Raw genomic sequence first — 23,995 nt, 5'->3', positions numbered from 1 at the left:
ACCACTAACCTCAGTTGGAATGGTACCAGATGACAGTGCACATGACCTGTCAGCGAGTCTTACCTCTCCCCTCCAGGGTCTCATCTGTCCTCTTGGCTTCTGCAGCATCCCTACAGAGATGACCCTTGAGTCTGAGTCTAGACAGGCTCTTCATTGGATAGCCAAAGAAATGTCACCTCAGAGAGGCCTAGAGACTATGAAAGGTCACAAGGCTAGCCTTTTTAAATTTCTATTTAATATTTATTTTTGAGAGAGGGAGAGAGAGAGAGAGAGAGACACAGAGTACAAGTGGGGGAGGGGCAGAGAGAGAGGGAGACAGACTCTGAAGCAGGCTCCAGGCTCTGAGCTGTCAACAAAGAGCCCAACATAGGGCTCGATTCCACAAACCGTGAGATCATGATGAGATCATAACCTGAAGTCAGACGCTTAACTGACTGAGCCACCCAGGCACCCAATGCTGGCCTGTTTGAGACTAACATTTCTTCAGCTATAAAATTAAGACATTGATACTTTCTCTGTTTGGAAGACTGATGAGAAAGATTGAATAAAATCGCATAAGTCACATACATAAAAATGTTTTAAAATTTGAAAAGTGCACTGCTGTGTAACTGTAAGGTATTCTTATTGTTAACCGTGGTGTACCTCTCCCTGTCTGGACTACCATACTCCTCTCTTATCAAGTAATTAGGTGAAAACACTGCTGCTTATTCATTCATTCATTCATTCATTCATTCATTCATTCATTCATTCAGTATTCATTCTTATCAGATTCTATCTAGGCCAGTGCTAATACAGTACAATATTCTGAGATGATGGGCGTGTCCTCAGTTTGCACTGTCCAGTAGAGTAACCACTAGCCACGGTGGCTCTTGAGCATTTGAAATGTGGCTCGCCCAACTGTGCAACTGAATTTTAAATTTTACTTAATTTTTATTTATTTAAATTCACATTTAAATAGATACATGTGGCTAGTGGTTACCATATTGGATAGCACGGGTCTCACTCCAGTCATCAAAGTGGAAAGCATTACATTTTGGTTGCCACTTGGATCCACACCATGTTTCTTCATAATGATCTTGACAGGTGTACCTCTTTGCTGTCTGGCTGGGAGGATGCAGCTGAATAGGGAATGGCAGGGGACCAACATTTTAAAACATACACCTGGTTACTCTATGTGCGTAAATCCTGTTCTATGTGGGGTTGTGCCGGTTATCATGGGTTGCCATGTTTGTAACTGAATTCTCAAAACCACAGAATATTTATGGGGAATTCCACAAATAACTGTTGGGGAGAAGACACAGATTGATTTCCCATTCAATATCATCCATATTTGGTGGCACACTATACAACCAAGCAGATTTAATTTCTAGTATACTTACTTGTTCTGAAAAAAAGATTTTCACTTTTCTATATCTCAATAGATGATATTTCCAAATGCACAGGTCAAAGATGATTCTAATGGTGTTCCCTTCTTTTTGTACAACTGCTCCTCATTCTGTAAAACTAACAAAACAGAACCAAAAGCTATCAGGCAGCAGCCATTGTCACTTTTGTACTTATTTTTTTCCACACCAAATAGGGACACACTATATATACTGTTTGACATTCGTTTGTTTGTTTTTTTTTTAATTTACTAAATGTTTTCAGACCTTTCTATAGCAGTTAAGTTTTAAACTAATTCATTTTATTTAGTTATGTTTGTTTGTTTTAGTTATCTCTACACCCAATGTGGGGCTTGAACTCACAACCCTGAGATCAAGCGCCACATACTCTTCTTACTGAGCTAGCCAGGTGCCCCTTAAACTGCTTCATTTAAAAAATCAACCTCATTGGGGAGCCTGGGTGGCTCAGTTGGTTTGGCATCTGACTTTGTCCCAGGTCATGATCTCTTGGTTGACAAATTTAAGCCCCACGTTGGGCTCTGACAGCTCAGAGCCCGGAGACTGCTGACGGTTCTGCGTCTCTCCCTCTCTCTGCCCCTCCCCTGCTCGCACTCTGTCTCCCTCTCAAAAATAAATAAACATTAAAAAAAATTTTTTTTTCAACGTTTATTTATTTTTGGGACAGAGAGAGACAGAGCATGAACGGGGGAGGCGCAGAGAGAGAGGGAGACACAGAATCGGAAGCAGGCTCCAGGCTCTGAGCCATCAGCCCAGAGCCCGACGCGGGGCTCGAACTCACGGACCGCGAGATCGTGACCTGGCTGAAGTCGGACGCTTAACCGACTGCGCCACCCAGGCGCCCCCCAAAAAAATTTTTTAATAAAAAAAAATCAACCTCATTAGGGCTCCTGGGTGACTCAGTTGGCTGAGTGTCCAGCTCTTGATTTGGGCTCAGGTCATGATCCCAGGCTTAATTCTCCTGTCTCTCGCTCCCTGCGCCTCTCCCCCCTGCTTTCACACACTCTCTCTCTCTCTCAAAACAAAACAAAACAACAACAACAACACACAAACAAAAATATCAACCTCATTAAGGTATAATTATATACAAGACATACATATATATGGTATATTTGTATGCAGGTATTATATTATGTATTTGATGTATATATGTTTATTATATATAATAAATGTTAATGATTATAATAATTATATATTATATAACACATTTGTATGTATATATTATTATATTATATTAAAATATAATTATATATGATACAAAAACTACAGACAATAAAATGCAAGGAGCTTTGACAAATGTACACACCAAAGTCAATAATACCCCAGTCTATATTTAGACTATTTCTATCACTGCAGAAAGTTTCCTTGTATAATCCATCCCTCCTATTCCTCACCAAAGCAACCACTGATCAATTTCTTTAACTGTAAATTAGTTTCACCTGTTCTAGAGAGTCATATAAATGGAAAAATGTAGTATATTCTCTTGTGTCTGGCTCCTTTCACTTACCATCATGTTTTGGAGATTTGCCTTGTTTGCATTTATTGGTAGTTAAGTCCTTTTTTGATTGAGCAGTATTCCATTGTATAAACACATCAGTTTATTTATCAATTTGATTGATTGGCATTTGATTTGTTTCCAGTTTGTGGCTATAATGAGTGAAACTGTTATGAACATTCATATATTACTATCTTTATGGACATGTACTTTCATTTCTCTTGGATAAATACCTAGAAGTAGAATTTCTGAGTCATACGGTAAGTGTATGTTAATTTTTTTAATGTTTATTTTTTGAGAGAGAGAAAGAGTGCGTGAGAGAGTGGGGAGAGGGACAGGGAGAGGGAGACAGAGGATCTGAAGCAGGCTCTGGTATGACAGCAGAGAGCCTGATATGCGGCTCAAATTCACAAACCGTAAGATCATGACCTGAGCCAAAGTCCGGTGTTTAACTGAGCCACCCACGTGCCCCAAGTGTATGTTAATTTTGTAGAAGGTGCCAAACCATTTTTCAAAGTGGTTATTACCATTTTACATGCCTACCACCATGTAAAACTAACAGTTCCAACTGTTCCAAATTCTCACCAACACTTGGCATTATCTATCTTTTTTACTTTAGTCGTATCTCATTATGTATTTTTAATTTTCATTTAATGATGTTGAACATCTTTTCATGTACTTTATCATTCTTTCATAAATCTTCTGTGAAGTATCTGTACAGATCTTTTGCCCATTTTACAAATTAAGTTGTCTTCTAATTACTGACTTTCAAGAGTTCTTCATAGATTCTGGATATAAATTGTTTGTTGGTTATATGTACTGTGAGTGTTTTCTCCTAATCTGTGGTTGCTTTGATTGTATCCAGGAATTAATTTATAGAAATAATGGAGTGACCAAATGGAGAGATCAATACCAATAAAAGAAGTTTTATTACTTACAACTCCCAGTAGAAGGAGGGGACGCCACATCACACAGGGCTGCCCGAGCAGCACTGGAATTGATCAGGAGACAGGAGAAAAGGAGAAAGCTTAGCCCACAGCCTGCATTATAGTTTTCACAGGAAGAAATGGGCAAGGCAGGGCAGGCAAATTTGAACAAGTTTAGGATTAGACAGTTTGAATAATTTTGGCAAACTCTGGGATATAATGGTGACTCTGGAGTGATTTAAGGCAAGGGAATAATGGCTTGGTGCCTGTTAGTAAAGTTGGTGGTTGGGGATGTCTTTGGATTAGTTGTTTTGCGTAAGAAAGGCACACATACAGACAAGTGTTTCGCTGTTCCTAGGAATTAGTTAGCCCTGGTAGGCACAGGCTCTCCCAGCTAGCAAAACCCCCGAGCAAGCCAAGCATCATAAAATATAAAATATTAAAAACATGGTTAATACAAAGGTTTTATTAATACAACGGCCTTGTATCTTTTGGAAAACAAAACATTTTCCTTTTTATAAATTCTACCTTGGTGTGTTTTTTTTGTTTTTTCTGGGGGGGGCTTTGTTTGTTTTTTGAGAGAGAGATAGTGGGACTGAGAGAGAGAGAGAAAGAGAGAGAGAGAGAGAGAGAGAGAGAGAGCTAGAGTGAGCATGTGTACACACTCCTGAGCTCGCACCCAGCAGAGGGGCAGAGGGAGAGGGAGAGAGAGAATCCCAAGCAGCCTCCACACCCAGCCCAGTGTGGAGCTGGACAAGGGGCTCAATTGCACAACCATGAGATCATGACCTGAGCTGAAATCAAGAGTCGGACGTTTAACAGCCTGAGTAACCCAGGAGCCCCTGAATTCCACCTTATTAATTTTTTCTTCTTTGGTTCATGCTATTTGTGTCCTATCTACAAAATCATTGTTATCCCAAGCCACAAAGATTTTCACCTAAGTTTTCTTGTAGAGGTTTTATAATTTTAGCTTTTACATTTAGGTCATTGATCCATTTGGGGATAGTTTTTGTTTATGAAGATGATGAGTTGAAGTTTGTTTTTTTCCCCATAGAGATGTCCAATTTTTCCAGCACGATTGGTTGAAAAAAATATCCTTTACCCATTGAATTTGTGAATCTGCTTCTGGATTCTATTCTGTTCCATTGATTTATATGTCTGTTCTTATGCCATTATCACACTGTCTTGATTATTGCATCCTTATAATAAGTCTTGAAATCAGGTAGTGTAAACTCTTCAATTTTTTTTTAAGAACTGTTTGCATTTCCATATAAATTTAAAGTTTTACTGATTTCTCTTGGGGCTCAGTCGGTTAAGTGTCTGACTTCAGCTCAGGTCATGATCTCAAGGTTCATGAGTTTGAGACCCGCATTGGGCTCTGTGCTGACAGCTCAGAGCCTGGAGCCTGCTTCAGATTCTGTGTCTCTTTCTCTCTCTGCCCCTACCCTGCTCACACTCTGTTTCTCTGTGTCTCTCAAAAATAAATAGATGTTAAAAAAATTATTGATTTCTATTTTTTAATGTTTTATTTATTTTGAGAGAGAGAGAGTGTGTGAGCAAGGGAGAGGCAGAGAGAGAGGGAGAGAGAGAGCCCCAAGAAGTCCCCATGCTCAGCGCGGAGCCTGATGCAAGGCTCAACCTCACAAACCATGAGATCATGACCTGAGCCGAAAGCAAGAGTTGGACGCTTAACTAAGACACCCAGGCACCCTTATTGCTTTCTATTTTTAAAGGAAGCCTTTTTGACTTCTGTTTTCTGGTCTGGCGTATAGAGAAGTCATTACTCCCTCCGCATACCAAGTAAAAAGTAACTGCCTAAACTGAAAATCAACACCTCTTTTTAGATCTGTCAGAGAATTGGGGCAAACAGGTGCCCCCCCCCCAGGCTGGAGAGAAAGACAGGAAGATACAGAAAGTCCTACTTCCTGGAGTAGAAACCCAGAAGGAGTAGAAACTGATAATCAGAAACCTCTCAGGAACCAGTATCAGAAAAGAACTGGACCCCAGCACATTTATATGTAGAGCTGGAGGATCTGAGGCTTTCAGAGATGAGAGAAACAAGAAAAGTTGTCAAAACAAGAAAGAGTATCTTCATGAGCAGTTTTTCAAATCGGCCAACTCATTAGCAGGTCATGATAGTAACTTAAGTGGGTTACAATTAGTATATATATTTTTAGTTTTTTAATTTTTTAAAGTTTATTTCTGTTTTTATTTTAAGTAATGTCTACACCCAATGTGGGGTTCGAATACACAACCCCAAGATTAAGAGTCGCATGCTCCTCTGATTGAGCCAGGCAGGTGCCTTAGGATATATATTTTTAATGAAATAGAATTAAAACTATCAGAACACATGAACGTTTTATTTCAATTATTTATGTACCCTGGCACTGGGTACTGATAGAAGATGTATTTCTTTAAAAAAAATTTTTTTTAATGTTTATTTTTGACAGAGAGAGAGACAGAGCATGAGCAGGGGAGGGGCAGAGAGAGAGGGAGACACAGAATCCAAACCAGGCTCCAGGCTCTGAGCTGTCAGCACAGAGCCCGACGTGGGGCTCAAACTCACAGACCACGAGATCATGACCTGAGCCAAAGAAGGACGCTCAACCGACTGAGCCACCCAGGCGCCCTTAGAAGATGTATTTCTTATCGCAAGTGGCAGTCAATGCAGTTTTGAAGGTCACTGTTCTAGAGCAACCCCTGTGGAGGGATATTTAATTCTGCCTGGAAGAGGTGACTTTTGAGTTGTTTTGAAGGAAACCAAAGTTCACCAGGCAGTAAAGGCAGAAGGGTATTTCTAGGCAGAGGGGCAGCATAGAGAAGGAGCCATGGGGGGTTACAGCCTGGAAGCAAGGATGAGGATAGCACGTGAGTGCGAGCAAGGGCCTATTTTGGTGTCAGGACTGAGTGCAAATTCCAGCTCTACCACTGTTAAGCTGGGAGGCCTTAGTACACAGAAAAGACTCAGTAAACGTCCTTCCCTTTCTACCCCCACAAAAAAGGTATGGGTCTTGGAGGTATCAGACCTCCACTGACTAAGCAGAGTTCAGTGAGAACAGACAAGAGGAAGAAGATAGAGGAAGGAGCCAAGAAGATCCTTGTATTCACATGTAAACACAATAAGCTAGTCCCTGAGTTGGCCATCAGTCACTTTGTCTGCTAAAATAATGAATTAAAATTGCTACGTGGATCATCAGGCAGGCATCTCAGCTGATTCTGAAGTTGCCAAAAATTCATATTCAGTTTGGATACTAGAAAATATTATTCTTACTATTAGTGTTGTAGCTGAATTATGTTCCCCAAAATCCATATGTTGAAGCTCTAACCCCCAGTACTCACTCTATGGCTATTTGGAAATAAGGCCTGTAAAGAGGTAATTAAGTTAAAATGAGGGTGGGCCCTAATCCAATCTGACTGGGGTCCTATAAGAAGGTAAGATTTGTACACGCAAAGAGAGACCCCAGGGATTCTTGCCCAGTGGAGACCACGTGAGGACACAGTGAGAAGGCAGCCATCCGAAAACCAAGGTTTCAGGTGACACCTGGGTGGCTCAGTTGGTTAAGCATCTGACTTTGGCTCAGGTTATGATCTTGCGGTCTGTGGGTTCGAGCCCCGCGAGGAGCTCCGAGCTGACAGCTCAGAGCCTGGGGCCTGCTTTGGATTCTGTGTCTCCCTTTCTCTCTCTGCCCCTCTCCCACTCATGCTCTGTCTCTCTCTCAAAAATAAATATGAAAAAAATTTTTTTTTGAAAACGAAGGTTTCAGGAGAAACCAAAACTTCTGACACTTTGATCCTGAGCTGTAGCCTCAAGAACTGCGAGAAAAATGCTTTCTGTTTCTGTGGTATTCTGTGATGGTGGCCTGAACAGACTATAAGACAGCAGAGAAGTTTGCCCAACTTTTAAGAGAGTGACAGGAGACGTGGTTCTATCTTTTTTTTTAAAGTTTATTTATTTTAAGAGAGAGAGAGAGAGAGAGAGAATTCTAAGCAGCCTGATGCAGGGCTCAAACCCACGAACAGTGAGATCATGACCTGAGCCAAAATCAAGAGTAGGTCACTTAACCAACTGAGCCAACCAGGCACCCCGAAGCAGTCATTTAAACTCTCTGCCATTTTCCACCTCTCTAAATTAGGGTTGTAAGGATTAACTGAGAGAAAGTATGTAGAGACCCTGTCAGTACTGTCAATAATAGATGTCCTGTGAACAGCAGTTTCCTTCACTTCTCTCTCCAGATATCAGCTTTCTTGTTAGGAATTCAGAGGCTGAAGGGACTACATAGCTCCCCCACCCCCAGGCCTTTTCAGTTCTGACCTATGACTCTAACAACACTTTTAGGAAAAAGAGTAGGTTTCCTTTCTATAAGTCCAACAAGTATTTTTCAAAGTCCTTTCCTTCACTTTGTCTCATAGAAAAACACACCTCTCTGACTTAATGTGCATTTAACATCAATTCCAAGTAATCTCATGACACCCCAGCAGACCAGGCTAACACCCCTAAAAGTTTCCCAGCAGTCAAATCCAGCCATGCAAAAGCACATTCTTCAGTCGTAAACCTTTTATATCCCCACACCCAAGCTTTAATTGAATGTAAACCCACAGTTTAGTATTTGATTCTGAAACCCACCTAAAACCCCCTTCTCTCTCCCCACGTTACCTGGCTGAGCAATCCAGTTGCCCTCTTCTTGGTGGATCAAAAGAGGCTTTCAAAATAAAGTTTCTTCTTATTAGCTTCCCATTTCACGTAAAGTGTTGTGTGGGTTGAATGTCTCCCTGCCCCTGTGGTAGGGGATTGTAAGAGAAGGGCCAACATAAGTTCCTTTTTTTTTTTTTCCAAAGTGTAGTAAGAATGGTTTGGATACCAAAACTACCAGTTCAGAAAGGGAAGATGAGAGGAAGTAGAAGTAGCAAGGGAAAGAAGCTGACCGTGAACCTTAAAGGCACAATAGCTAGAAATTCGCATCAGGAAAGGAATTACTCATGAGACACTATACTCATTATTCACAACACATCAGTCTTACTTCTGTTGGTTTATTTATTCTATAGCTAAAATGAAGCAAAGTGTTTTTGAACATTTAATACATACTAATTTTTATGATTAAATGAGTGAGAGAGAAATTAAATGAGCCAGTTGGGTTGGCTAAAGCATATTGCTATTGCAGTCACAGCTACCCGTGCCATGGATCCCAGCAGACTTCTAGCACATGTATATTCTCGGTCATCAGGGTCCTGGGCAACATTAGCACAGAGCAAATGGATGCATGGGACATTCTCCTGAATGTGAAGAGCCATAGGTTCCACTGACACACACACGTTCAAACCTTGTGATCACAGACTCCAGGAAGCCAGTTGACATTCAGCTCTGGAAATGGAGAAATCTCCCGGAAGTTCTCTTGAAAATGACACTCTTGTGTAATCTTTCCTGTATCTTTGCACAAACTACCATGAACTTTTTATGTTCCTTAACTGCCTAGTTCAAAAAGAGCACTCTGACGTTCACCTGACAGAGGGGGATATCTAAGTTGTCCCCTAAATCATTTTCTGCATATCGGGTTTTCTATGGGAGTAACAGCAGTCTTTTCCAGCTTGTGAGCTGGGTTTCTCTGATGTGAGATCAAGGGCTGTGCTACTGGCTGGGTTTTAAATTTTTTGTGTGTGTTTATTTATTTTTGAGAAAGAGAGAGAGGGAGAGAGTGCAGGCTAGGGGCAGAGAAAGGGGGACAGAGGATCTGAAGCAGGCTGTATGCTGACAGCAGAGACTTGGGTGCAGAGCTTGAACTCAAGAACCGCGAGATCATGACCTGAGCCAAAGTCGGATGCTTAACCAACTGAGCCACCCAGGCACCCCCTAAATTTTAATGTAAATGTATGTTCATGGAGAAAGAACTATATAAATAGCCTGGGGGGGAGGTAGGATTATGGTAATTAAAAGTTTTCTTCTTTGCTTGCTTATCTGTATATTCTAATTTTCTGTAATAAACTCATATTGCTTTTTAATAACAAATTATATAATACAGGATAAAAAGGGGAAACGTAGAAATGTGGTCATAGTGGGCCACCCAAATGTATCAGGTCTCAACCCCTGGAGATCGTAAATGTTGTATTTTTGTAGATGTGGATCTTGAGATGGGGACCTAATCCTGGATTATCTGGATGAGTTCTAAATGTGATCACAAATGTCCTTATAAAGGAGAGGCAGGGGAACCTGGGTGGCTCAGTCGGTTAAGTCTCCGATTTTAGTTTGGGTCATGATCTCACGGTTTGTGAGTTCGTGCCCCATGTTGGACTGTGTGCTGACAGCTCAGAGCCTGGAGCCTGCTTGGGATTCTGTGTCTCCCTTTCTCTCTGCCTCTCCCCAGCTCTCTCTCTCTCTCTCTCTCTCTCTCTGTTTGTCTGTCTCAAAAATAAATGAACATTAAAAAAATTTTTTAAAAACTGCCCAACAGTTGTCCTTATGTGTTAGAGTTCCAGTTGGTCCACAACCTCTCCAACGCTTAGTATTATCAGTCCTGTTAAATGTAGCTATTCTAATGAGTCTGCAGTGGTATCTCATTGTGGTGATAATTTCCATTTCCATTGTGACTAATGATGTTGAGCGCCCTTAATGTGCTTATTGGCCAAATGAATATCTTCTTTCATGAAATATATCTGTGAATTTTTCTTCCATGTTTTAATGACAATGATTTATAAAAATTATCTAAGTATTCTAAAGACAAATCATTTGTCAGATATATGGATAGTGAATATTTCCTCCCAGTCTGTGGTTTGTCTTTTCATTGACTTAATGTCTTCAGCAGTTTTTAAATTTTGTGAAGTTCAAGTCACCATTTCTTTTATGATTTGTGCTTTTCATATCACATTAAAGACCTTTGTTAACACTAGTAGCAAAGATTCCATCTGCAGTCTTAATTATCCTTTGCCATGTAACATAACATAGTCAGAGGTTCTGGGTATTAGGATTGGACATCTTTGGGGGTCATTATTCTGTCTACCACATATGTCCATCATCAGAATGAGGAACTGCTCTTCTGTTGCAATTGTTGAGTGTTTTTTTTCCTTCCTTGTAGACATTTTTTTAAATTTATTTTTTAATTTTTTTAACATTTATTTATTTTTGAGAGACAGAGAATGATCAGGGGAGGAACAGAGAGAGAGGGAGACACAGAATCCGAAGCAGGCTCCAGACTCTTAGCTGTCAGCACAGAGCCCGACCCGGGGCTTGAACCTGTGAACCACGAGATCATGACCTGAGCGAAAGTTGGAGGCTTAACCTACTGAGTGCAATGGCTACTGCTTCATTTCTACCTTACAAATCTTGTGCAAACTCTTCTTTTGAGAAACTCTAGCCTAAAGGCATATGGGAAAATGGATTATAGGAATCATAGTTCCAACTTAACTGAGTGGACCCAGTACAAATGATCACATCCTTCAAATCTTTGCTCAAATGTGACTTTCCCAATTTTGCCTATCCTGACCATCCTATTTTAAACTGCAACTCATCTCACCTCCTTTGTAACCCAACACCCTCCTAGATTGCCTTTAAATATTGGTGTTCCGGAGAGTATCACTCTTGGCACTCTTCTCTCACTCACTACACTCTTACTGGGAAATCTCTTCTGTATTCATAGATGCAATTACCAACCATACATTGATAATTACAATGCTACACTGTGCACGGGGTCCTTATTACCAAAGAATAACTAGACAGCTCAACCTGCATGTTCTAGTGCAGGTTGTTCAAAACTTTCCCTTCTCCCCAAACCAGGTCCTCTTTTATTTACTCATTTAATAAATAACACTTCCAACCACCTAAGCAAGAAACATGAAGTCACGCTAGGCTCTTTCCTCTTCTTCATTCCAAATCTCTTCTCCTTGATCACTAAGTCCTGTGGATTCCTAAACTTAATATGTCTCATATGGGCTTCCTCTTTTCCATCCCCAATGTTGCAACCCTCATCCACAATTTACTTATATTTCTGCAAAAGTCTCATAGAAGTCTCTGATCTCCAGGTGTGCCTAGGTGGCTTAGTTAAGTGTCTGACTCTTGGTTTTGGTTCAGGTCATGATCTCATGGTTTGTAGGTTCAAGCCCTGCATTGGGCTCTGAGCTGACAGTGCAGAGCCTGCCTGGGATTCTCTCTCTCCGTCTCTCTCTGCCCCTCCCCCACTCTCTCTCACTTGCAGAAATGAATAAACTAAAAAAAAAAAAAGTCTCTGCTCTTCAAGTCAAAATACCTACTACTGTGGATATTTTAAGTAATAATTCTAACAAGGGTATCTGATATGTTATTCCTTTGCTCTAACTCCTTTAATGGTTCCTCCAATACTTCCATGAAGAAAAGCTAATCCTTTGAATAGCAGGTAAGATTATTCATGATTTCTTCTTTACCTATTCATGCAATCTCATCTGTACCCATTCTCTCCTATGAAATGTAAGCTCCAAGTAAACTAAATGACTTCCAGTTTCCCAAGTCCATTAAATGGTCTCTGGAATGTTCTGACCCAAGCTGACAGCACACTCCCCCCCCCCCCACCCCACAACCCATTCTCTTTGCCAGCAAGTTTTTGCTCATCCTTTAAGTACCAACTTGTTACCTCCTATGCAAAAAAATATCAATATTCCTTTTTACACATTAATGGCCATGCCTTCCCATTGCTCTACTGCTTATGCATCATGCATCTCTGCCAGTCTGTCTCATGATATATCCTCAAACCCTCTCCTTCCAAATTGGAAGCCACGTTATGTAGCTTGGACATTAAATTTAAGTATATGTATTTAAAGATTTAAGAACCTCAGTGGGTGGGGCACCTGGGTGGCTCAGTCCCTTGAGTGTGGGACTCTTGATTTTCACTCAGGTCATGATCTCACAATTCCTGAAATCGAGCCCCACATCACCCTCTGTGCATAGAGTCTGCTTGGGATTCTCTCTCTCTCTCTCTCTCTCTCTCTCTCTCTCTCTAACCCCCTCGCCCCTGTCCCTCCTACCCTCCCACTCTCTCTAAAATAAAACAAACCAAACAAAAAACCTAGATGAGTTTGTAAACTTTGATAAGTGTATCAACAGACAGGGCCTTGTAGCGAATAGAGCCCTGAACTAGAAGTCAGGAGATTTGAGTACCCTCCATTAGGGTACTTATCTTTTCTGGCCTCAGTTGTCTCTCTCATAAATACACAAGTGTGTCTAGATGACAGCCCTAGTTTCTAGGTAGCAATTTACAACTTATCTTCTTTTTTATTATCCAGTCCAGCCCCCTTCCTTTCACACACGACTCTCAGGGATGATATATAATTCAGTCAAAATGTTATTACAATTACTTAATGACTAAAGACAACGCAATCTGGGGATCCTAGACCTCCAGAAATGTTCCTAGCTCTAAAATTTTTTTAGAATTTGTCCAGTTAACAAAAACGGACGAAAGAAATAAAGAAAAGCCACAAGAGAAGACACGTCAAGTAAAAAATAGCAGCCAAGAAGGCTGGGGAAACCTAGAGGTCCCACCAACTAGAAGTGAACTTCCTGTCCTTGGGTCAACTTCCGGAATCAACAATGGGGAGACCCAATCGGAACCTTCCTCCAGGAGCCAATGAGAAAGCACATTACAAAGAGCCAATCCAAGGGGCGCTGTCACTGTTATGGTCCTGTCAGGGCGCCGGCGTCGTGGTGTTTGGGCGGCCGCCACCTAAGAGACTTTGGTGGGGCAGACTCGGGGGCAGCTCGTCTCCGGCCTCGCTCCCAGCTTGCACCTCCCGGCTCGCGGGCCTCACCGTAGGGCGCGCGTGCGGGCCGGTGTCGCGGCCGCCTTGGGGCCTGGGCCCAGCCGCAGCCTCCTCCACCGCCGCCGGCTCGGAGGGGCCGCGAGATGCAGCCGCCGGGCCCACCCCCGGCGTATTCCCCCTCGAACGGGGACTTCACCTTTGTCTCTTCGGCAGACGCGGAAGGTGAGCCTGAGCCCCAGGTGGACGCGGGGTGCGACGCGGTGGGCTCTTTGTGGTGCCGAGGCGGTTGCGGCCGGGTGGGGACCGGCAGGGAGCCGCCTGGGGACGCGAGCCCTCTGCGCCTGCCCGGCCTTCCGAGGGGGCCTGAGTGGACGGAGGGCTTTGGGAAGGCGTCCCAAATTACTCACTTGGCTTCTGGCTCTCCCCACACCTCAGCGGGGCCCACGGAAGCGTAAGATTTTATTTCTGCAATGACTTGCTGTTAATCAAAAAAGGAGTGGTCCAGTTGGCGAGGGTGGGTGTCATAGAATGAAAACGAGGTAGGAGAGCTGTGTGCCTCTCTTATTTACCGAGAGAGAACTTTATGCCGATGTTAGATTCGGCACTGCGAATACAAACTTCTTAGAGGAGTTCGTGTTTTGTATGGACTCCGATATCCTGCCTACGTCCCAGTTTTCCTCCTGTTGTGTAGTGTTTGACCTCAATATTCAGAGAAGCGGGCCCAAGTGTGTTTGGAAGTTCTTGTAATACAGTTAGGTGTCCCCAAGGGCATCTACGTATTTCCTTGTGCTGTTGTGAGGAAGCCGTTGTGCCGGAGAGATTTTTCTTTTTCTACAACGTAGGAAAGTTTTTCCTCCTTTTCTCTGTTCCTTACCAGACTCTTTCTGACCTGACTCTTTCTCTGCTAGTCGGCTTCGAATTTTAATTTTATTAGACTGTATACACCAATTATTTGCCAACGACTAGACTTACTGCCCTATATGAAAAAAAAAAGTATGCATAAAGCTGTATAAATTTCAATCTAGAGAGCCTAACGTTTGCTCAGAAATCTGATTTCAGAGTGCATCAGTTAGTATAGCTTATTTTCCTTTGTTTTGTTTTCCTTGTTTTAATTTCTCAGTGGCGTTGTTTAAAAAATAATATTGTAGTTTTGGTCGTGACTTAAAATGGAAAATAAAATTTTTATTTATCGTGGAGAACATAGCTGATACATTTGTTTTAAAGCTAATATGAATAGGGGCACCTGGGTGGCTCAGTCGGTTGAGCATCTGACTTCACCTCAGGTCATGATCTCACAGCTTGTGAGTTGGAGCCCCACATCGGGCTCTGTGCTGACAGCTCAGAGCCTGGAGCCTGCTTCCGATTCTGTGTCTCTTTTTCTCTCTGCCCTTCCCCCGCCCACCCTCTGTCTCTGTCTCTGTCTCTCTCAAAAATAAATAAACATTAAAAAAATTTTTTTAAATAAATAAATAAATAAATAAATAAATAAATAAAGCTAATATGAATATTTGGTGAAATACAGCAACCCAAAAGATTTCGATTTGTTCAATCTATACTTGGTAGCACAGTGCTTCGGGAGGAATATCAAATTTAATTTTCCAGACTTTAAAAACATGGCCTTTTGAATTGTTCAAAAATTTTGAATTATTGTTCAAACTCGTTTATTTATGTATATATGTTTCCTATCCTCCCCTGCCCCCAGGAATAACCTCTCTCTCTCTTTTTTTTTTTTTTTAACATTTATTTATTTTTGAGACTGAGAGAGAGAGAGAGAGAGAGAGAGCGCGAGCGAGCATGAACAGGGGAGGGTCAGAGGAAGAGGGAGACATAGAATCCAAAACAGGCTCCCGGCTCTGAGCTGTCAGCACAGAGCCCGACTTGGGGCTCGAACCCACAGACTGCGAGATCATGACCTGAGCCGAACGCTCAACCGACTGAGCCACCCGGGCGCCCCTGGAATAACCTCTCTTAAATACACCTAAGAAGTCTAACAATGATACAACAAGCAAACCCTCTGACTCTGTACACGAAACCAAGAAGCCTGGAATAAGTAAACCTAACGGATATAAGGTTTATTCAAACTTCTCCATTTAGCCTTTTAAGGATACCTATGCTTCCTGTATACCGAGGATGTATAGACAAGGATAGATATATGTCTAATAATACCCTCAGGCGTATAACATTGTACAGTTTAAATTTATAGAGTATTTTAAGCAAATAACTTGTTTGATCTTTATAAGAATTCTGCTGAGCTTCATTATTCTTGTATTTTGTCATGAAAATGAGGCTTAGAGAAGTTCAGTAACCTCTGCATGAAGGATCTGAATTAAGAGCTAGTGAAATTGTGATGCTGCTTTCTTAAATATTTTTATAAATTGAATAGTGTATCTGAAGAATAGTGTTAAGAGTCCTGGGTTTGCATCCTGGTTTTGCCAGTTACTGTCTATATGATATTGCCCAAGTCATTTAGCCTCTCTTAGTTTCAACTTTCTCATATACAAAATGGGAATTAATACACAGTGCTCAAATATTTTGCAAATGCACAGCACTTAGTACCGTATCTGGTGGAGTTAAGAGCTTGGTACATGTTAGCAATGCTGCTGCTGCTTATTTTTCACTATTAACTGGCCCCACACTTAGTTTTTATTGTTCTCTAACATGAAAATTTGACTCTGTAACTCCAGGTCTTTTCCCTGGTTCTTAAGCATATTATGTAATTTCTTTCTTCTCCCTTTTCCTGCCTTTTCTCTAACCATGAGTATTTTCAGTGTACCTTCCTTCTAGATTCTGTCCAGGTCTTTCTTAATGATGCGTATCTACACTATTTATGCACACATATCCTTTGTTCTAAAATGTGCCTCACTCAGTGTTTGTCTCCACACCTATACATATCCTAGTCCCCAGGCTTTGAATGCCTTTCTGCTCCTTACCTGAAGTTGAGAATTAACACTGAACTGGCATGCTCATTCCTTGGGGAAACCTTGCTTAACTGTCCGTCAGAAACAGACTTCCCTGATTGTTTCTGTGTCCCAGCACCTGCCACAGAATCCAGACTACAAACATCAGAAAATAATTGTTGAAGGGATAAATGATTCTTCCTTTCTTTTATCTCCTATGACATTGATACTTGGGACTATAAAACTTAGCACATTTTGTATAGTGTAACTAAAAAACTGCTGGATTTAGAGCCAGCAGACTTCAGTTAAAGTCCTGAGCCTTATAATAGTGATGTGATATCCGGCGGGTTACTGAGTTTCTATAAACTTCCATATTGTCTTCTATAAAATGAAAAGCAGGGACGCTGGCTGGCTGAATCATAGAGCATGCTACTCTAGACCTCAGGGTTGTGAATTTGAGCCCCATGTTGGGTGCAGAGATTACTTATTTGAAAAAAATTTTTTAATGAAAAATTTTTAATGAATAGCATACATAATGTCAGTTATTTAAAATAATGTGTATAAAAGCAAGTTCCATAAGTACAAGTTAAAAACGCATGAGCTATGTGTGAATCAGCCAATAAATGAGTAGTGAAACCCAGGCTGAATCATTCAAGTCTATGGTATAAAACTATATCCAAAAGCAGTACTGAAATGCATGTATATAAATGCAACAGTGTAATGATACCATTATGTATATGTAAAGTGTAGTATAGAAGTTTTTAGGGATCCTTTGACTTTATTTCGTATCAGATAAATAAGTAATTCTTTGCCTGGTTTATGTCCTGAGCACTTAGTAATACAGAGTCTGCCTTAATCATAATTTGCATTTTAATAAGATTCTGCTGTGATTCATATGCACATTAAAGCTTGAGAAGCACTGATTTAGAATGTTATGAATGATTATGTCTCAAAAATAAATAAATGTTCTAAAATTTTTTTTAAAAAAGAATGTTATGAATGATTAGAAGAGGAGGAAATTTTTTCTAGCTGTAAGATCACGGACAGTTTAATGGAGATGATAATTTGCCTAACTTCGAAGGATAGATAATGTTTTATATATATAGGATGGAATAAGTGCCTCCATGTGTAAGGGTCTGCATATGAGGAAGTCCCTAGCACCAAGAAATGGTCTAATAAGAGATAAATTTCATTGTACATAATAAATGCTATAGAAAGTATTGTTCAAAGGAGGAAGTGGTTAACTGCAGGAAAGGATCAAGGAAGTATTCGGGGACAGATCAGGTATATTTTGGAGGATAAGTAGGCGTTCTTCCAGTTGAAAGGGGAAAGAGCATTCACTTAAGAACTGTGCCAGTACAATACATGCTGGAGGCTGTCCATGTCTTATAGTTATTAATCTTCACAGACCTGAAACAATGCTGATTTAGACCATGAGCTTCTCAGGGTTAGAAGCTGTGCTTTACTCATACCCACTGCCTAGCACTGAGCCCAGCACATAGCAGGAATTCAGTCAGTGATGAATGAATGACCATGTGATACTTTTTGATTAAGATAAAGGTGTTGTGCTTCTAAAACTGAAGCCAGTACTAATTCAACAGAATTAAACAAGTAGTTGGAAAGTCATGAACACAGACAACTAAGCAAGAAAGATGATGTAAGCCACCAGATAGACATTTTCTCATCTTCATATTTTTGTACCTCTAAGTATCTTTGTATCTATATGGAAACATTCATCTTCCCTGCAAATCTTAAAGAAAAGGTTTCTTTCCTCTTTTCTAAAAGGATAACCCTCTACTAGTGCTTTTATGCCCATATCTTCTTGCCTTTTGTGGAACTTTTCTTTCTCTTCACTTTTTCTCTCTAGCATTTTCTCTTTCTTCTCTGTTTGTTACATCTCTACCATCACAGGTCCCCTCCTAAATTACAGGATTTTAAATTAAATTTTTAAGTAAAATTTTCACAGCCATACTATCTCTGTTATTTCCTGTTTCCTCAGCATCCAGAATCCCTACTCTTTGGCATTTTGCTTGCTTCCTTCCATCTTCAGCAGGGTTGCCCAGGGGGGAAGGTTCCATGACAACATAAATTTGACACATGACAAATGATGTGTTAACCTAAGGTAAACGAGTTTCCTTAATGTAGAACTCCCAGAGCCTTTGGGGCACCTGAGTAGCTCAGTCAGTTAAGCATTCAACTCGTGATTTTGGCTTAGATCGTGATCTCACGGTTTGTGAGATCGACCATGTGATGGCCTCTGCACTGACAGTGTGGCGCCTGCTTTGGATTTTCTCTCTCCTTCTCTCTCTGTCCCTCCCTGCTTGCTCTCTCTCTCTCTCTTGAAAAATAAATTTAAAAAAAATTTTTAAACTCAAGTGGGGGTTGTAGTATACAGGATTTTTCAAACTCAGTGAACACCAAAAGCCGTTTGTGAAGAGCATGTCACAGGATCCAGATTCTGCAGAATATGCATAAAGAAACACTTAACTTCTAAAGACAAGTTTGATTTTTACTTGATATTTTATACTCTTAACAATTTGTCCCCACTCTATCTTATGCAGCTTTTGGAGATAAACTCTGCCTAACAGAAGCCTGCAGCTTCTATGCCTTTCTCCTTGCCATTTCTTTTAGTTGGAATGATTTCTCTTCTCATTCCTTCACTGCTGATCCCATTATCCCTCATAGCCAAATTCAGGTTCTACCTCTACATAGCCTTCCTGACCACCTCTCTGGTAACTTAGGCCTATTTACTCCTTTGGCACCTGTGATCACTTGGCAATTTGCATTGTCATTTACCTACAGAAGAGCGTGTTTTACAGTACTAATAGGGTTTTATGTTACATGCTATCTAAATTAGATTTTTAAATTGAGATATAATTTATATACCAAAAACTTCACCCTTTGAAAGCATACAATTCAGTGGTTTTTAGTTTATTTATCAAGTTGTGCATCCACCACCACTGTCTAACCCTAGAACATTTCATCACTTCCAAAAAGCAAACCTATACCTATTTTTAGTTATTCTCCATTGTCTCCCAGCCTCTGGCAACCACTAATTTACTTTCTGTCCCTATAGATTTGCCTATTCTGGACATTCATGTAAGTGGGATAATATGTGACTTTTTTTGTCTGGTATCTTTTACTCAGTACTCAAAGTAATGTTTTTAAGTTTCATCCATGTTGCAGCTTGTATTAGTAACTGTTCCCTTTTCTGGATGAATAATGTTCCATTGTTTGGATATATAGTACTATCAATTAGATTGTAAACTCCTCAAAGTAAAAACAAACAAACAAAAACTCCTCAAAGTATCTCACTTTTTTATATCACTGTCAGGGCATTAAAGAAATAAGCTAAGTAATTCATAAATATTTATTGATAGATTAATTGATTAATATTGAAAACAGGGAAGGTACTAAAGTGAAAGTGACTTAATGTTTGTGATATAGTTCCTCTTGCCAAAGGGCAGAAACTTGTCTCTAGTCTCTCTTTCACTTTTTCAATATTGAGTTGGTCATCAACTATTGCAGACTAGCTCCAGAATAACTGTATAATGAATCTATTCTTCCTTCTCTACTGAATCTATTCTAACTTCTCTACTTAGTTTGAGTTCTTACCATTTCTCATCTATACCGTAGCCTCCTGACCATACTCCCCTGTGCAAATCTCTCCCCTCTTAAATCAGTCTTCCATTGTGCAACCAAGATTATGTTTCCAAAATACAAGTCCAATTTTGTATGTTTGCCTTATTAAAAGCTTTTGATGTCATTTATTGATTTAAACTCTATGGAGCTATTTTCCCTTCCATTCATTAATTAACTCAACATTTGTTGAACTACATATTTGTTAGTTGCCTACCATATAGGTCAGGTATTGTTATAAGTATTGAGGAGATATGTTCAAAACAAAACTACAACAAAAACACTTAGTTCTTGCCATCATGGAACTTACAGACATTAATCAAATAATCACACAAATATATTATTATAAACGCTGTGAAGGAAAAGTCCAGAGGACTATGAAAGGAATCTAGTCTGGGAGATGAAGGAAAATTTCTTGAAGCAAGTATATGAGAACTGAAGAATGGGTGGCATTTAATTATGTGATGTTGGAGAAAACAGCTTGGTACAAAGTTTCTGAGATAAAGGGGATCCTGGTTCATTCAAAGAACTGAGAGGCTTAGTGTGGCCAGAGCACAGATGGGGAAGGGCAGAAAATTGTTCTGGGGAAGTAGGCAGGGTGCATAGAGATTTTTGGACGTGAGCTAAAAAAAAGCCATGGAAGGCCACTGAAGGATTTTAACCAGGAGAGTGAAGGAATTGCATTTTACAAAGAATCTTCTGGCAGGGCGCCTGGGTGGCTCAGTCAGTTAAGCGTCCGACTTCAGCTTAGGTCATGATCTTGCAGTTTGTGAGTTCGAGCCCTGCATCTGGCTCCACACTGACAGCTCAGCCTGGAGCCTGCTTTGGATTCTGTGTCTCCCTCTCTCTCTGCCCCTCCCCCACTTGCTCTCTGTCTCTCTTGCAAAAATAAATAAACATTAAAAAGTATTTTTTAAAAAAATCTTCTGGCTACAATTCAGAGAATGGATTGGAAGAAGACAAAGACACGAGTGACTAGGGAGAAAGCAGTTAGTAGACCATTATAGTCATGCAGGCAGGAGTCACAGTTTTCTATAGCTTGTGCTGGGAGTAGAAATGGAGAACAGTGGGCAGGTTCAAAAATATTTAGAGGTGAAAGTAACAATTTAATGGTGGATTGGATGGAGCAGGGAGCATGTGAATGAAGGAAATTGTCGAAGATAATTGAACTTCCAGTTTATCCAGCTGAATGGATAATGGTATCATTCACTGAAAGAAGAAACTAGAGGAAGACCTTAGATATCAAGAATGTAGTTTTGGAATATTGAATTTTAGGTGCTTTTGACATAGTTAAAAAGAAACATTAAGCTGATAGTTGATTATATAAGTTGATATAAGAAGACTGGGTTCAATTTTTGCTTTTTGAGCTCAGCCTTCTTCAGTCTTCTTACCCCCAGTTATGGTCTGAATGTTTGGGTCTCCCTAAAATTCATTATATTGAAATCCTAATGCCCAATGTAATAGTATTAGGTGGGGATTTGGGGAAGGCACTTAGGTTATAAGGGTGGAACCCTGATAAATGGGAATAGTGCTCTTTAAATTTTTTTTTTTTCAACGTTTATTTATTTTTGGGACAGAGGGAGACAGAGCATGAACGGGGGAGGGGCAGAGAGAGAGGGAGACACAGAATCGGAAACAGGCTCCAGGGTCTGAGCCATCAGCCCAGAGCCCGACGCGGGGCTCGAACTCACGGACCGCGAGATCGTGACCTGGCTGAAGTCCGACGCTTAACCGACTGCGCCACCCAGGCGCCCCTAGTGCTCTTAATAAAAGATTCCACAGAGCTCCCTATTACTCCCTACTCCTGTATGTGGGTATAAGGAAAAGTCTGTAAGGCAGAAGAGAGCCCTTACTTGATTCTCTTGGCACCCTGATCTTAGACTTCCAGCCTCTAGAATTGTGAGAAATCCATTTCTATTGTTTATAAGGCACCCAGACTATGGTCTTTTTGTTATGGCAGCCTGAACAGACTAAGACACTCCTATATAGGAATCATAGTATCTACAACTTATAGTACAGTATTGTAATCACTAAGTTGTAGACATAATAATCCAATAATTATTATCAGTGTTCTTTTGAGTAAATGATAATTCTTTTATTTTACTTATATATTTATTTGAGAGAGACAGAGGCAGCATGAGCAGGGGAGGGGCAGAGAGAGGTGGGGAGAGAGAATCCCAAGCAGGCTCCTCGCTGTCAGCATAGACCTCGACGTGGGGCTTAAGCTCACATACTGTGAGATCATGACCCGAGTTGAAACCAAGAGTCGGACACTTAACCAACTAGCCACCCGGGAGCCCATGAGTAAATGATAATTTTTTGTCAAGGTGGCCAAACATTTAGCCTACTCTTTGTGTGAAGATCCCCCTCCCCAGAAAGGATATTACGTTTGATACAAGTTAGTAGTGTAGACAAAGGAATTGTTAGTTTCTTTTTTCTAAAAACTTTCTACCTTAAAAAAAAATCATATCCATGTAGATATTATCACAAATATACAATAGGCTAATGAAGTGTAATACATGGCATATAATGGGTGTGCAAGAATAGCTTCTCTTCCCTGTTTGAAAGTTGAGGGTCACCTGGGTGGCTCAATTGGTTAAGCGGCCGACTTTGGCTCAGGTCATGATCTCATGGTTTGCGACCTCGAGCCCTGTGTTGGACTCTGTGCTGACAGCTCAGAGCCTGGAGCCTGCTTTGGATTCTGTGTCTCCTTCTCTCTGCCCCTCCACTGCTCATGTTCTGTCTCTCTTTCTCTCTCTCTGTCAGAAATAAGGTAAACATTAAAATATTAAGAAGGAAAGTTGAAACTGACTTTTTAAAAATTTTTAAAATTTATTTTATTGAAAACATTTTTAAACATTTATTTATTTTTGAGACCTAGAGAATGAGTCGGGGAGGGGCAGAGACGGAGAGAGGGAGACACAGAATCCGAAGCAGGCTCCAGACTCTGAGCTGTTAGCACAGAGCCCAATGCAGGGCTTGAACCCACAAACGGTGAGATCATGACTTAAGCTGAAGTCAAATGCTTAAATGAATGAGCCACCCAGGTGCTCTGAAAATGACTTTTTAGCCAGCCATTCATGGGGAGAAAAAAGGTGGTCAAGCAAAGTTTACCATTTAAAATAATTAAACTATTTATTTTCATATATTTTAAATTCATAAGGTATTATATACATCTATAAAGGTGATAAAATTGCACAGAACTATATACAATACACGAATGTGTGCATATAAAACTGGTAAAACCTGAACAAGGTCTGCAGACTATACCAATGTCAGTGTCCTGGTTTTGATAGTTCTATGACATGGTACCATTAGAGGAAGCTTGATGAAGGGTACATGTAACCTTTCTGTACTATTTTTGCAACTTCCTGTGAATCTACAATTATTTCAGAATAAAAGGTTCAGTTAAAAGACTCATAAGGCAAACAAAAGAAATTTCTGTTAAATGATGTTGATGCCAAAATGAGATTTAATTTTTCCAAAGGTAGGTTCAGGAGATTTAATTGATTTTTTTTAAGTTTATTTTTTTGAGTAATCCCTGCACCCATTGTGGGGTTCAAACTCATGACCCTGAGATCAAGAATTACATGCTTTTCCAACTGAGGCAGTCAGTAGCCCTGATTTAATTGATTTTGATTAATATGTACGATATAAAAAATTTACAATATCGAATAGTAAGGCTATTAAAACCATAAATCAAAATACTATGAATAAGAATATAACCTAAGATGCAGTTTTATAAGAGGCTTTAAAATTTTTTCTTATGGAGTAACATCAAACTGTAATGTGAATCTAGCAATCATTATGTACTTGCATTGGTTTCTTGATCTCTTTCTTTGATCTGTGCAAGCATTAAAATGTTTTCTTAAGTAAATTTTAAAAGTTTTTAAACTTATATTTATTGAGAGAGAGAGAGAGAGA

General features: G+C 40.3%; 2 protein-coding genes across 2 annotated transcripts in view; one reads left to right on the top strand and one right to left on the bottom strand.

The window, feature by feature from the left end:
• NLRC4 (NLR family CARD domain containing 4) overlaps positions 1 to 8,696 on the bottom strand; it is a 36,867-nt gene extending 28,171 nt beyond the window's left edge. Inside the window, 2 exon segments of the mRNA XM_019827705.3 lie at positions 1,380 to 1,503; positions 8,476 to 8,696. Coding sequence (XP_019683264.3) covers position 1,380 — 1 coding nt within the window. The 5' untranslated portion in view covers positions 1,381 to 1,503; positions 8,476 to 8,696.
• Positions 8,697 to 13,441: 4,745 nt separating this feature from the next.
• Positions 13,442 to 23,995, top strand: part of YIPF4 (Yip1 domain family member 4) — a 29,903-nt gene continuing 19,349 nt past the window's right edge. Inside the window, exon 1 of the mRNA XM_003984341.6 lies at positions 13,442 to 13,757. Coding sequence (XP_003984390.2) covers positions 13,679 to 13,757 — 79 coding nt within the window. The 5' untranslated portion in view covers positions 13,442 to 13,678. The remainder of the gene's footprint in view (positions 13,758 to 23,995) is intronic.

This window comes from Felis catus, chromosome A3 (assembly GCF_018350175.1).
Source record: "Felis catus isolate Fca126 chromosome A3, F.catus_Fca126_mat1.0, whole genome shotgun sequence".
In the NCBI taxonomy this organism is placed as follows: domain Eukaryota; kingdom Metazoa; phylum Chordata; class Mammalia; order Carnivora; family Felidae; genus Felis; species Felis catus.
This window is presented reverse-complemented; position numbering and strand designations above follow the sequence as displayed.